This window comes from Monodelphis domestica, chromosome 2, assembly GCF_027887165.1.
Source record: "Monodelphis domestica isolate mMonDom1 chromosome 2, mMonDom1.pri, whole genome shotgun sequence".
NCBI classification, from domain to species: domain Eukaryota; kingdom Metazoa; phylum Chordata; class Mammalia; order Didelphimorphia; family Didelphidae; genus Monodelphis; species Monodelphis domestica.
The window spans coordinates 292,643,761-292,660,017 of NC_077228.1; the positions used below are offsets into that span (position 1 = coordinate 292,643,761).

Genomic DNA, 16,257 nt, shown 5'->3' on the forward strand with positions numbered 1-16,257 from the left:
AAGATATTATAACAGTTTGCCATTTTCTTCTCTATAAAGGAATTATAGGCATAGCTAAGTAGCACAGTGAATACAGTACCAGATCTGAAGTTGAGGTGATCTGGGTTCAAAAAATCTGGCCTCAGACACTTCCTAGTTGTGTGACTTTGAGCAAGTCATTTAACTCGAATTACCTGGCTCTTACCACTCTTTTGCCTTGGAATCAATACTTAGTATTGATTCCAATGATTCCAAGGCAGAAGATAAGTGTTAAAAAAAAAAAGTGTGTGTGTTGGGGGGGGAGGCAGGAGTTACAATAGTATATTATATTATACGTGGTACTATGTTACAGAGTACAGTTATATTAGTACTTTGTAACTAAGGAACTTAACTAAGTCAACTACTAATACATCATTGGAGGGGTCCTCCAGGCTAGGGACTGTTTTTGTCTCTTCTTATATCCCATCACTTAGCACAGTGCCACATGTTTATAATTAATTGATTGATTGACTCAACAGAGGATCAGCTAAGGAAGCAGACATCAAAATGGTTCATACACACTGCATAAAGCACAATAAAAGCTTGTGGGATCATCCTTAGACTAAATTATCTTCTTGGTTATGAGCTAAGTTTGAACTGTAAAATTCACTCTATTCCTCAGGCATCTGGCAACTAGAAAGAAAGAAAGCCCAAGAGAACACTAATAGCACTAGTTCTGTTAAATACAACTTCCAGAAGGCAATAGTGCTTCTGGAGTAACTCAGGTAACCAAGATATCAATGCTGACACATTCTAAAAGGGCCTTCAAACTTATTTCCCCATGGAAACACTGATGGGGCAAAAGTAAAGACTTTAGCCCGATGAGTCAGGAGCAGGATACAAAGGTATGTAGTAACTGGCCTATTGGAGGGCAATTTAAGCTGCCTACTCAGATCAGATTACCAAGAGAGAAATTCCTTGACTCATCTGCTCTACAGTGGGCCAGGAGCCAATGTGCCTGGGTCGGGCTTCCATTTTATCTGTCAGCTCAGGACAGAAAAGAAACAAACAAATAAACAAACAAAAAAACTGAACTCAGTTTCCTCATCTGTAAAATGAGAGATCTGGACTAGGTGACCTCAAAGAACCCTTCCAGTTCACTTAAAGAAATGAGCAAAGTCCTAGAAAGCTGATTAATCAATGGTTTTGACATCATATTTCAGAATCTTGAATATGATTCCATACAAATGAGACCAGAGGGTTCTAGGCTATCTGGTACTAGCACCAAGCTGGAGATGGTCAGGAGATCCTTGTTCTAGATCTGTCACTAATGCTGGATGCAGTCCCAGAAAAGTCCCTTAATGCCAGCTTGCATTACTAGAACACTTTATAGTTTGCAGAGCACTTGTCATATGTTACCTCATTTGAACCTCACAACAATACCAAGGTAGGTATTACTATTATCTCCATTTTATAGATAAGGAAACTGAGGATAAGAGGTTAGGTGACCTGTACAGGGTTACACAGCTAAATGTCTAAAGAAAGAATTAAACTTGTCTTACCTAACTCTAAGCCTAACATTCTCTCCACTGTGCCCTTTGATGTCACTTAACCAGTCTCCTGTGATGTTACTCAGGGCCACTCTCCTCATTTGTAAAATAAAATGACTGGAGCAGAAGGCCTCACAGGATCCACCCTTCAGCTCTAGGTATATGCCCCTTTGACTTCTAAAGACCTTCAAATTCTTGCATTCTAGGATTCTGTAGTAAGTGAATGATCTTAGAGGGAGAGCATTTGAAAAGACCTTAGAGATCATTTAATCCCATCACATAAATAACTTCCCCAAGGTCATACAAGTAGCATATAGCATATTAAGGATTTGAATTCAGATCTCCAGACTTCTGGGGTAGCTAGGTGGTATAGTGATTAGAATGGAGTGAGAAAAACTTACTTTGTGAATTCAAATCTGGCCTCAGAAATTTATTAGCTGTATGACCTTGGGCAAATTGCTTCTATTTGCCTCAGTATCCTCATCTATAAAATGAGCTGGAGAATGAAATGGCAAACCATTCCAGTGTCTTTGCCAAGAAAACCCCAAATGGGAACATGAAAAATCAGACATGATTAAAAATGACAACAATTTCAGACCTCCACCCAAGATGCAGGACTTGCAATTAAATAAGGACAAAATGTATAGACTTTGTATTTGAGGGTCCAGCTATACAATGGAATTTTCACTTCTGCTAGTGCATTTTCAGAAGATGGAGAAGGCGGCAATGGGCATATGTGGCAAATAATCTAAATCTTAACTTTAGAAATTGAGATCCAAAAGGACCAAGCTCAATCAGATCCATATATCTCAGGAATAGCTCTACTAGACCAACTACTAATGTCCAAATTTCTGATATAACCAAAAGAGCTGTGGAAGTTCAGAAAGGGCACTGAAATGGGAATCACAAAATTATTTCTGTCACTAATTATGTGACTGGTCCAAAGGTCATTTATCTGTCTAAAATTGAATATGACCCAAAGTGGACTGGACTATCCGATAGAGTATTGAGCTCCCCATCATTTGAGGTCTTTGAATAGAGTAGTGCCTGCATGATCATATGCTTTCAAGGATTCCCGCTTAGGTATGAGATGGACCTTTAAGACTTCTTCCTACTCTGATTTTGTAGTTATCTTAAGCTAACATTTTTGGACTCAGTTTCATCAATTGTAAGAAGTAAATTTTGGGTAAGATGATCTCTAACGTCCTTTCCTATGCACCTATGACAGCCTGTTTTAATAGCATGAAGTATGTTTACCCTGTTTCAACTTATTTGGACTAATATTGATTTTATTTTCCCTAAAGCACAATTAGCTCTGAGAGCATGTCTAAAAGACATACTTAAAGAACATTGCCATCAGCACACCTCATCTTCCCTTACTTCAAAGCCCTTCTAGAATCTTGGAAGAAAGAAGGATCTAGAAAAATATGGGAAGGACTCACCATGCCCATTGCAGTAGTAAACCCATTTCTCTCTGTTTTGTGTAGGGGTTACAGATTTCTTCAGCCCAGCTTTCTCCACAATGGAGCTGGGATCCTGCCTGGGGCCTTTCTTTAGAGTCCTTGAGCTCTTCCGAATGCTGCACACCACAATCACCACAAGCACCAGCAGGAGGAAGAGTACTATCATCCATGGCAAATGCTCATTGATATCAAAATGTTTGTGCAAGTTCTGCCTCGGTGACCCCCTTTTGGGGGCCTTGATGGGCGTGCTAGAGCGCTCCCCTCCCGTGGCTTCCATGGGGGGCAATGGTTTTGGGACTGACTGGATATGCCGGTGGTGGTGACTTTGCTGGTGGTTCACAACCTGGAGGTTTGGGGAGGTCTTGTTCACGCCTCCCATCTCCCTGGACAAGGTGGCATTTTTGGAGGCTGCCAATTCCTGGCTGCCACTGTGTACCTTTGGTCTGGCAGAAGCAGAAGAGTTGGATCCTGTCGAGTTCATACCTGAAATAAAGGAAAGCAATTTGGCATATACATATTTATATAAATACATAGGGCTATGTTTACAGAAATGTAAAAAAAGAGAGGGAGGAAAGAAAGAGAGAGATGGGGAAAGTGAGAGGGAAGGAGACAGACAGAAAGGGAGAGTGGAGATGGAGTGCAAGAGAGAGAGAAGGAGAGATGGAGTCAAAGAAAGTGAGAAAGAAAAAGGGGGAAGAGTAGGGCTAAGGAAAGAGAAGAGAGACAGAGAAAGGGAGAACAAAAAGAAAGGAAGAGCGAAAAGAAAGGAAGAAAGGGAGAGAGTGGAGATAGGGAGAGAGTGGACAGAGATGGGGAGAGTGAGAGAGGAGATAGAAAGAGTGGAGATAGAAAGGGAGAAAGACAGAAAGAAAGACAGAAAGTGGAGAAAGGGAGTAAGAGAAAAGAAAGGGGGAGGGGAAGAGAATAGGGATAGTGAAAAAAGAAAGGGAGAAAGGGAAAGGGAAAATAGGGAGAGAGAATGAACAGAGAGGGTGAGTGAGAGGGAAGAAGATGGTCAGAAAGGAAGAATGTAGAGATAGGGATAGAGAGAACAGGAGAGGTGGAGACAGAGAGGAGAAAGAAAAGAAAGGGAAAGGGTAAGAAAGTGGGGATAGGGAAAGAGGTAGAGGTTAGAAAGAGAGAAAAGAAAGGGAGACAGAGAGAGAGTAGAGAAAGAGGAAGACAGAAAGGAAGATATATAGAGAAAGAATGGATAAAGAGGTGGGAAGAGAGGGGAAGTAAGAGAGAGACAGAAGGAAAGGGAGATAGAATGGGGGAGAGATGGAATAGGGGAGAGAGGGGGGGAGGGGGGAGACAGAAAGAAAGATTTTTCTGCTTTCCTCTCTCCTGCCCCAACCGACCTTAGCCCAGATAGAAGGAAAGTTGATTGAATTTGAACCAAATGCCTCATTAGCTGGGCTTTGGGGAGAGAAAAGAAAAGACTTTACAATTAAACTATCACTATCACAGAGATTGGGGTGAGGGAGTAGGAGTGGGGAGAAAGTAAATAAGGAAACACAGTTTGATTGCACCTCCATGCAGTCAAATGTTGGATTTAAACAAAGTTGAAAAGGAGAAGCAGGAAGGTCTGGCCATGACTTATGTGGTAGCAGAGGATCATAGTTAGAGCTCAAAAGGTCAAAAGTCATTTAGTCCTGCTGCCTTATTTAAAGAGAGATAAAATGACTTGCTCAAGGTCACACAGGTCATTAAGCGGCAGAGCTGGGATTCAAACTCAGGTCCTCCAACTCTCAAACCTCATGCTCTTTCTAGCTACACCATTTCTCAGGTCAATTGGATGAAACATTTACAAAAGGCTAAATAAGTGTTATTATTTTCAATAATAAAAAATAGGAATAGGCTACCCTGAGAAGCAATGAGAGGTCCATCATTAGAGATCTTCAGACAAGAACTAGATGCCCACTTATCAAGGACATTAAAGAAGGAACTCGGGCTTCAAATGAGAATTAATATATAAGAGCTCCATTCCAATACTGATCTTATGTATGTTTGTTTGTATGTTTACTTGTAGTTTCATAATTGACCAATGATCCATTTCACCTCTGGGATAAAAAAGAGATGAATCTGCTTCTAAATCCAGAAACTGAGGGCGATTATACCACAGGTGATATTAAAGCCAGAAGAAGACTTCTTATATGACTCTCTCCACTCTGTAACCCTTGGCCATACCTTTATGGACTCTAATCAATTCTTGGCTATTAAGGAACTGTTCAGTCTGGGCTTATCTATGCTCTTGGGGGGTTGATGCTCTTCCTTTGTACTTCACCATCATCACTGTGTGGCAGCACAGGAGAGAGATGCAAGATTTGGGGCATAGATCCTCTTTTAATAGGCTTAATAAATATTTAGTAAACTGAACTGAATTGGATTAACTGCAGAACATGTTTGAAAAAGCCTTAGATCAGTCTTAGATATTTCTGGAGGGCTACATATCTATTTTTCCTACTGGAATTTTGAAAGACATCAAGGCACAAACTCCACTTTTTGTAGGACAGCTACTTGGAGAGTGAGTTAAAAAAAAAAAACAAAAAAACCTTAAAATCATGAGCAGAAGACAGACACAATGTGTCCCCATATAAAATATGCTTAGTTATGTGATGTTATTTAAATAGAAAACATTTAGTTAGTTTTTTTAACCAAGATTTCCAACTTTTCTCACCACTTGAATAATTTACTTGCCTCTCTCATTTCCAATTTGAGATCACAGATTTATTCCAGTTCCCATGTTCCTTTTTCTTCTTTCTCACATAGTTCCCTCTTTTCTTAACAGGTCCATCTTTGGGTTTAGAAAACTACAGTGGCAACCACATCAAAACAATGACCTTACCATGAGAAATTTTTAAGTCTAGTAGCTCTTAACAGAAAGAGGCAGAATTTCCATGGTTAGGGGTGCAGTTGGGGTTGATTGGGATAGAAAAAAAGATAGAAAGTCAACAAGGGGACAGAATGTTGGACTTGAAGCCAGGAAGACCTGGGTTCAAATCCTGCCTCTGACACATAATAGCTGTGAAATCCGGGTCAAGTCACTTTAGTGCTATGTGCTTCAGCATCCTCATCTATAAAATAAAGGGATTGGAATGGAATGGCTTTCAAGGTCCTTTTGAGCTCTAAATTGATGAGTCTATGATCCTGAGTCCAATTTGCTTCCATAAACAGCTACAGCAAAAGGTTTATTAGGAAGTAGCTCTAAATCTTATAACTGAAATGGGATTTAAGGTTTTACTTTTTAAGATCTAGCTCGCTCTTTTATGTGGATAGCTCAAGAGAAGTTAAACTTTACAATCATGAAGAATAATTGTATGCCTCCACAAAGAAGTAAGAGTTTTGGGTCCACACCTGGTACCACTTCACCAGGAGGGCTAGTGAATTAGACAGAAACCATTTTGGGGGTCAATGCATCTTTACCCAGCATCCCTGGTGCTCAGATCCATCCTGCTAACCCACATTTAGCAAGGTCATGGCGCAGTTACCTTTGGGAATGTAAGTGGGAGGAGGAACTTCATGGTATTCCACCTGCTCAGGGCTGGCAAAGATGGCTGTGTCAGGGAAAGACGGAAGAGTGCCTGGGAAAGACGGGAGCGGGCCACAGACGTTGTCTGTCTCCTTAGTCCCCAGCTTTACCAACATCAGGTTCTGGCTCAGGCAGTTGGTGTAAGTTTTGCATTTCTTCACACTAGAAGGCACATCAGAAAAGGAACCCGGAGGGCACTGCTTGCACCGCACGTCTTCAGTCTCTGTCCCTTTCTTCCGCACACCCCAACCCACGGGACAAACCGTGTGGGGGACACAGGTACCATTAGACTGAAATGTGCCAGATGGGCAAGCGCATTCCCGGTCAGTCAAGGCAGTACAGGGTATTTTCTCAACCATTGGCTGTTTGCAAGGTTGACTACAGTTATGGCATTTCTGGATGCCATTCTCGTGCCTGGTAAAAGTCCCAGGGGGGCAGCGGCTGCATACCCGCAGGGTAGTGTTGGTACAGTGCTCAGACACAAAGTTTCCAGCTGGACACTTGTCACAGGTAAGCCAGTGGCCAGTGGCAGAGTCAAAATGGAGATATGTGCCAAAGTGATTCATGGCATCCTGTTCAGAAGTCAGCTGCTTGGGCTGAGCAGGAGTGGTGCTAAGGAAGATAAGCTGAAAGAAAAGTTGGGGAAGGAAGGAACAAAAAAACCCAAGAAGGTGTTAGATAGCAATAGGAAAGACCAGAATAGAGGACTGATTCCCACCACCACTGAGTTTCAAAGGACCAAAGATCTACAAGGTTGAAATGAATCAGTAAAGAAGTAGTCAAAAGTTAACTAAGCACTAACTACATACCAGGCACTGTATGTGGGGAAGACACAGAGATGAGTACAATATGGTCTCTGCCCCCAAAGAGCTTATCATCTAGGAAAGGAGGCCAGACATATGACAAATGATTAATACATGGAAGGACACAATATCACTACGGGAGATGAACAAAGTGCTTTGTGATCACAAGAAAGGAAAGATGAGTTAGAGGGAGGGAGAAAACTAGGGAAAGCTTCAGGGGGAAGGTGGTGGTTGATTTGGGCATTGAAGGATGGAGAGGTTTTCAAAAAGCAACAACAGAAGAGGAGGACATTCGAGGTAAAAAGAGCAGAAAGAACAAAGAAGGGAGAGAGTACAGAAAAGTGAAGGGCATATTCAGGTATGAGTACATGGCCAAACCTGGCTAGAACAGAAGGCACGTGAAAAGGAATAGTGGAGACAGAGCTGAAAAGGTACAATGGGGTAAGATCATGGAGGGCCTTAAATGCTAGACTAAGCAAAGAAGAAACCATGAGGACCCTTCAGTCACTTGGTTAATTGTTTTATAGAGTACTTATATCAAAGGAAACATTCTACTGAATAAATTTTCACACTTTCCCAAAGTCCCCAAATCTAGCACATCCAAAATTTGTGCACTTATTTATATAAACCAAGACAGTCATCATCATTATTCCTATTCCTATTATCTGCTATCTATATCTATTATCATTATTCACAGTGAATCAGCCTGTTAATCAACAGTTTCAGCAGTAAGAGGGAACTTTTAGAATACTGGAATCTAATTCTTCTTTAACAAATGGTATAACTGAGTCCCAGACAAGGAGTAATTTGTATTAATGAGAGGTTTGCAGTTCCCTAACAATTTAATGATCTGATTCATAAGTTATCCACAATCTCAGAGAACAAGTTTTTATTAAGTTCCTACTATGAGCCAAGTACTGTATAAGGCATTGGGAATATAAATGAACCTTTGCAGATCATTGCCCAGAAAAACAGGGATCCTGGGCATGAGTGGTCCTCTTCTATATTCTGCTTTGCTCCCATAATTTCTCAGCTACCTGGAGCCTCCTGGGAATTTTCCAGTCTTTCTAACTTTTACTATGGGTGACTTTAATAGATTGTCATTTCTTCTGTGTTTCTACTCCCACAGTTCTTTCTCTGCATGTGGAGAGCATTCTTTCTCTTAAGTCCCTCAGGATTGTCCTGGATCATTGCATTACTGCTAGTAGAGAAGTCCATTACATTCAATTGTACCAGTGTTTCACTTTCTGTGTACAATGTTCTCTTGTTCTCATTTAACTCTGCATCACTTCATGGAGGTTCTTCCAGTTCATCTAGAAATCCTCCAGTTCATCATTACAGGATTTGTTTAAGAACTGAAGGGGAGAAGAGTTCTTTTCCTATACCCTGTGTGTTTCCCAAGATGTAGGCATAGGGAAGGGTCAATAAGTTGATGAACCACCTCTTAATTGGCTATCTCTAATTAAAGATGTCTTGGGATGTTCAAGGGAAGGGTTGAATAATGACCTACTAAAAACCTCTTTATTAAGCTGCCTGACCCAGCTCAGGTTGTCCCTGGTCACAGATCACTTTCTCGGTTATGATGCCTGCCTAATCAATAAATTTTATTTTCAACCAAAAGTCAATCTCTCAAGATAATTTTAATTATAACAAATAACTAAAGATATGACTTTTAATTATAACAAATAACTAAAGATATGACTTTCTCTGGAGAGAAAGGTACTTCAGTCTATCAAGTGATGTTGAAAGGCAGACTAATATTCTGAGATGTATATATAACTCACTTATTCATCTTTTCTTTAAAGGATTGTGGGGTAGGGGGGAGGTAGAGTATTTACTTATTTTCTAATTAAGAAAATTTAAGATCATCTTATGCTGAGGCTGCTAGGTGGTTCAGAGAATAGAGAGCCAGGTCAGGAGGTGGGAAGTCCCAGTTTCAAAACTGGCCTCAGACATTTCCTAAATGTGTGACCTTGGGCAAAACATTTAAGCCCCATTGCCAAGCTCTTATCATTCTTCTGCCTTGGAACCAATACTAAGTATTGATTCTAAGACAGAAGATAAAGTTTGTTTGTTTTTTTTAAAGATCATCTTAAGTTTAAAAAAAAAAGAAAAAAGGCTCACTTTTGATTACATTGTCCTATAAATCATCCAGTTTCTATTTCTGACTAAATTTACTTTCCTTACTCATTTCTTGTCTCCAGAAGCTCATTCCTAGTCTCGCCGCTTTGACAACCACCACCAAGTGAACTGTGGAGAATAGGCCCCCAAACCTCCACTGTGAAGAATGGCACCTTTCCTTGCCAAGTTTCCTGATGAGAAGATTTAGACCCAAAGGGCCTAATACCAAAGAACCTGAGCAGAGAGGGCATCTTGTTCCACTGTGTGTAATTCAGTACCTCATTTCTAAATGAAAAGGCTGACTTAGAAAAGCAGCAGCATTAAAGTTTGAAAGGAAGCATGAATACTCAAAATGATAACCTCTCTTGTCCCCTACCCCTAAAAACCTGCCTCAAACAGGTTATTAAATCAGAGAAGATTATATTAAGAAGAGAGGAGAATACTGGGGGCTGGCCCAGGGCACTTTAGCATGGAAGTTGGGCACATATAACATTCTGATGGACAGTATGTTACAACTCTGGCTCCCTACCTGATGGGGGAGAACAGCCAGACCATACCAGACTGAATGTATTACACACACACACACACACACACACACACACACACACACACACACACACACCTCTGCAGAAGGAACATAAGCTGTCAAATTGCTCTGTGCTAGGTTTTGGGGGCTGTGCTTTTAGTTCCCCAGAAAAGACCTTTTTACATTTTCCCAAGTAATCTATTGGTAGGAAGAGGCTGCCTGACATTTCGAGATACTGAATAAGGAAGCAATTGTTGAAATCATCAGAGATGACAGATGCTTCAGAGGCCCACTGATTATTGTATCTCATAAGACTGTCCTGGCAGTAAACAAACCACCCTCCAACCCTCACTACACTTCCCTACCTATCAAGTGGATTCCTCCCTTCTCATTCATTTGGGATAACTAATCACAGTTCTAATTAAAAGAAGGCTAATGTTATTCATATTGCCTTATACCAGCTAGGTTATAGAAAACCAAGCATTGCAGAGGACCCAGTCAAACAATGGCCACATATGAAGGAATTTTAAAAATCTTCTGATCTTACATTTACTCAAAAACAAACAAAAAACCAAAGCAGAATCATAAATTTGGGGTTGAAAGGGACATTAGATGTCATGTAGACCAAAGCCTCTTACTTGACCAATGAGTAAAATGAGGCTTGGAAGATTGCTCACAATCATACAGGGAAGAAACATTAAAACTCAGATTTTGGCCAAGGACCTCTGATACCAGATTCAATAACCATGCTATTTCACCATGCCCTAAGACTATTCATATAGCCCATATATGTATATATGTCTATGGTATGTATACATATATATGCATATACCTATAATCATACATCTAGACACATAGACATATTTATATATTCATACACACATTCTTACAAAATCTTTGGTGAAGAAAAGATGAGGGAATGTTTTTGGTTATTCAGCAGTTCTGCAGATACAGAGGAGGAACCTAGAACCACAACATGTTAAGGGCTGGGATTTATCCAATATTTTCAACTGTGTAGACAGAACCTAAAAATCCTGATCTAATGGGTTTGCAATATCCACTGGAATATAGTGAATAAATGTAAATAAATAATAAAGAGCAATTGGGGAAATTGGGAAGCTTATTTTCAAACCATGACAGGTGTTTAGGAGGAAAGGAATGGATGTCATGAGGACAGGCAGGCACAGAAACCTGTGGCATGCATCATTGGAGGGAATACCTTCAATGATGATATCTTAGATCTATTGGAGTTTGGGACTACAGTCGTCCCTCACTATATTGCAGGATTTTTATTCAAATTATGGTATAGTACTTCTTTGTTGAGTACTCATAGAATTTTATATGTTGTTAAAATTACATAGGCTAATGAGAATAGAAAGTGTTTAAGAGCATATGAAGTGTTTATAAGTATGGAAAATGTTTATAGGAGAGTGGAAAGGGTTTATAAAGCTTTAATATATATATATATATATATATATATAATAAAATAAATATAATGCAGCTTCTTTGTGGATTTTCACCTATCATGAAGGTCTCTGGATCATAACTCTCATGATAGGTGAGGGATCACTGTATTATCATACTAAATAACTGTTCTCTCTAATAAGTACTTTTGCTATATATCTAATTTTATACTTAATATCTTAGAAGGAAATATCACTGGAATTATGGATTCTCATATTATAGAGGGGTGGGATGAGGGGAAAAAGAGGAAAGGGGAAACAATATTGAGAGTGACTAACTTGCCTCAAATCATCTAGACAGTCATAGCAGAGACAGGATTAACATCCTGACTCCTAGACCAACAGTCTCTCCATTATACCTCAACATGGCTACTTTACTTTATCTTAAGAAGGGGAGACAAATACACTTCTCTAGAGATCAAGGCCTTTCCTGATATCCTACAAAGATGTAAAAAAGATTTTTAGTGTATTAGGATGGGTTGGAGAGTGGCAGAATGGTGATTCAAAGAGAAGGAAGAATAGTTATATGAAGCCGCTAAGTACAAAATACCATGTCACATTCTTTTTTTAAAGAATTAAGAGATAGTTGGGCCCAGGGGCAATCATGAAATCATGAAATAAGAGAAATGCTTTTCTATCCTCTCTCCTTTCAGGGCTCCTCAGGCTTGATTCAAGTTTTAGCTCTGCCACTCATTACCCTTGTGATCTTAAACAACCTCCTACCCTTCTCTGGGCCTCAACTTCCTCTTGTATAATGAGGGTATTGAACTAAATTATCTCTCACCATCTCTGCCAACTTTTAGATTTTGTGATTCGTGGTGCCCCTTTTTTTTGCCAAGCTCCTGTACCACAGCCCAGTATTTTTATGTTACTGTTTAACTGTTTAAAAACCTTAAATCTAATCTCTCACTCAAGCTAAGGACCTCCTCTCCATGAAAACTTACCTCCTGAACCTCTCTTTATAGAGAAAGTGTTGCTCTCAGCTAATGGTAGGTTTGGAAAGCCACAAACTCATTTTTTACAGTAGCTCAATAGTTGATGCACATTAAACCTAAGTATTTAATAGGTGACCACACTGAAACCCCAAAGGAATCAAGTCATAACAGTAGAATTCAAGGCAGCAGAGTCAGGTCCTAAAGAGGAAATAATGGAGGACTGGAGTCTTCCTTGGACTCTAAAAATTAATTATCCCAATTTGGGGATAAAAAGGGATCTCTTCTTTTTTTCTTTCTCCCTTTCATTTGACCAGGGAGGGGAACAGTTAAAAAAATGTTGAGAGGAAGAGGAATAATTTATAAAATTGAGAAATTCATTGGTAAAGTCCATTGGTAAAGATTCACTTCAGTCCTCTAATTCCTTATCACAATGTCGAAGTAATCCTGAATTTTTGAGCTAAGTTACTCTGTTAAACCTGTGGTGGTTGTTGTTCAGTTGTTTTTCAGTTCCATCAAACTATTGGGGTTTTATTGGCAGAGATTATGAGAGTGGTTTGCTATTTCCTTCTCCAGCTCATTTTACAGATCAGGAAACATAGGCAAACAGTTAAGTGACCTGCCTAGTCATAAAAAGTAGGGAAGTGTGGAGCATAGGAAGATATTAAGATCTCAAGTTTTGTGGAAATTCAAGTGCTATTGGAGCATCCGAGTTGAGCTATCCATCAGGCAATCAGTTAGCAACAATGTGGGAACGGAATTCAGAAGAGCGGTTAGGGCTGGACATATCAATTTGCAAATCATAGTAATAACTGATAAGATCAGTATGTGTTCACATATTTTACCCCAAATTTTTCCTTTGGTCTCTGCTTTTAATCACACAGAAAACTGAAAACAGCAAATGAGAAGAGAAGTGTGAGTAGGTGGAAGCTTTTAGAGATAGACTCCAATAGTAGGAAGTAACGGTAGAGAGTCTGATACAAGAGAAAACAGAAAAAAAGCTATAAAAAGCAGGCACAAAAACTCCCCCCCCCCCAAAAAAAAGAAAAGAAAAGCAGCTTCAAACTATGAAGGATGGCCTTCAAACCTATAGATGACACGTATCTGAATGGATTGTGAGGGCATCATGGTACTCTAATGTAATAGATGGTCCTAATAACAACCAATTCCACAACCCAAATAGGGTCATGAAGAAGCCAAATGAAGCCTTAAAATAGGGCAATGCCTACTTGGGATACTTTGATTAAGAAACCGTAATTTGCCCTATAGAGATTCCCATGAAAACTTTTTTTTCAAAATCAGCTTTAGTTAACTGGAAAATTCATTTCTTTAGAAGACTTTATTTTCTGACAATATTAAGGTAAGGAGCTACTATATAAAGGTCCCTCCCATATCCCTTAGGACAGTTTTGAGGTAGGCAGCTGGGTAGCTCAGTGGATTGAAAGCCAGGCCCAGAGATGGGAGTTCCTGCATTCAAATCTGGCCTCAGACACTTTCTAGCTGTGTGACCCTGGGCAAGTCACTTAACCCCCAGTGCCTAGCCCTTATTGCTCTTCTCCTTTAAAATCAATACATAGTATTAATTAAGATGGAAGGTAAGAGTCAAAAAAAAAACAATGTTGAGAATAGGACAAGTGACTAAATAAAAAATTTGTTGAATAAAGCAATTTTTAAAAGGAAAAACAGAAAAGGTTTAAAAAAGAGAGACAGAGATGTGATTTTTGCCTACTTGCAACAAGTATTTTTTTCTTCAAGCATATTCATTTATTCTTCCTCAGAGAAGATGAATTTTTGAGATTAAGATAAAAATAAGTTAATGCAAGGATGTCAAATGAAAATCATCTTCCAGCCTAGTCTATATTCATGCTACTACTAGCAATTTATCCCTTAGCACTCCCAAAGGAATATAGACTCAAGTTACCTCTCGCCTAGACTACTTGTCAGTCTAACTCCATCCTCTCTCTATGCCAATTATCCTATACCCAGACCACTGGCAGAATGTCTTCTCAATACAAAAATATCATGTTACTCTACTGATCAACAACCTCCAATGGCTCCCCAGTCACATTAATCAATTTCTAAGTCTGGCATTTAAATCTCTCTAAAATCAAGTGCTAACATTCTTTTTAAGACTACTTCATATTTTAATTCTATTATGCTTTGGCCAAATTCATCTCCAAATTCATCACACACACATACCCTGGGACCTCTTTCCCCCATAAACACAATAGTACCTTTGCTTACACCGTTCTAAGGCCTGGAATACCGAACCCTCACCACCACTTTTCTAACTATTGAAATCAAAGAAGGTCTAAGACTAGTGCCAAGTCCTCCATGAAGCCTTCCTAGATCCCTCATCCCCAGCCAAAAATGACCTCTCTCTTTGAATCTCAAATAACACATTATGTCTATATCACTCTGATGCACTTATCACATTTGAGTGTGTATGTATGTGTATGTGTATATACATATACATATAAGATATATCCATCCTAATCATATCCTGTACTAACCTGTGAGCTACTTGAATGAAACCATCGTTAATTCTCAGTGAATAATGTGATCACAGCAGCATGGTGTGCATGTAGGGAGTACAGTTTTCAGGACTTGTCAGAAGGATCTGAATTCAAATATTACCTCAGACACTTACTAGCTATATGACTCTCTGATAGGACATTTAATTTCTATGAATCAGTTTGTTCATCTGTACAATGGGAATAAGAATAACACTTAACCATGCAAAGTACTTTGCAAACCTAAAAATGCTATACACATTTCAACTATCATTATATATCATTAATATAAATAAAAACAATCAGCTCAATAAATGTTCATTTCACTGTTATATGAACCTCCTACTACTTCCCCTTAATTAAAGGAAAAAGTCAGACATAATTATGCATCTCTGGAGCTTCCACAATTTGCCTTTTCTACCAAAATAAATTTTCTTCCATGATAAAAACAAAGAAAACCTGTTTGGAATTTTATTTCTTATCATTTTTCTTCTGTTTGTTTCTTTCCTTAAATTTGGAAAGATGAAAAGGAAAAATTCGACATAAAAGTTGCTCCAGACCACATATTGATTAGTAGCTATGTTATAAAAATGCAGATATCTCCAATTCTGCTATTTCCTGCCATATCCTGGAAGGTATAATGGGAGAAGAAGGAAATGGGAGTGGAAAAAAAGAGAGGGAGAAGAGAGAGAGAGTAAAAAAGAAATGGAGAAAGGAAAAGAGAGGAGAGTAGGAAGGCAAAGAGAAAGAAGGAAAGAGGAGAGGGAGTGAGTGGGGGAAGAGAAGGAGGAGAGGACTAGAAGAGAGGGACAAGAGGAAAGGGAGGAAAGAGGGACAGAGGAGAAAGAAAAAAGAAAAGAGATGTGGAGAGAGGAAAGAGGAGAGACTGAGGGAGGAAGGAGAAAATAAGAGGGGAAAAGAGGAAGCTAGAAAACGGGAGGGGAAAAGAGACAAGAGAAAAAGAAGAGAGAAAAGTGAGGGGGAGAAGAGAGACAGAGAAAGGGAGAAAAAGGAAGGGAGGGGGAAAGAAGAGAGATGGGGTGAGGCAGGAGAGACAGGAGGAAACAGGAGGAGACAGGAGGTGGAATAAAGTCAAAAGGAAGGAGGAGGGAGAGAAGGGAGACAGGAGACAGGGGGAGGGAGATGCTGTCTGTTGCTAGGTAAAGAACAGTGCCTAGTCTAGTGAAGGCTGAAGCAGAAGATGCCAAGGCTTGATCGTGCTGACTGTAGAATCCTGAAGGAATGGGGGGGAGGAAAGAACATCAGGGAGAGCAAAGCAGAGGAATTTAAGCACATGCAGTTATTTCTCTCACTTAAATCTGCAATGCAGAGAATTGAGAGTCGATTCAGCACAAACTAAACCTCTGCACCTGTGATATGCAAAAGATGTTGTTTC

At 39.6% G+C, this 16,257-nt stretch overlaps 1 protein-coding gene across 2 annotated transcripts in view; it reads right to left on the reverse strand.

The window, feature by feature from the left end:
* Positions 1 to 16,257, reverse strand: part of TNFRSF21 (TNF receptor superfamily member 21) — a 99,071-nt gene that overhangs the window by 65,428 nt on the left and 17,386 nt on the right. For both annotated transcript variants that reach the window (XM_007484039.3, XM_007484040.3), the window contains exons 2-3: positions 6,463 to 7,129; positions 2,951 to 3,454 (exon numbers count right to left, since the gene is read on the reverse strand). In XM_007484039.3, the coding sequence (XP_007484101.1) occupies positions 2,951 to 3,454; positions 6,463 to 7,129 (1,171 nt within the window). The remainder of the gene's footprint in view (positions 1 to 2,950; positions 3,455 to 6,462; positions 7,130 to 16,257) is intronic.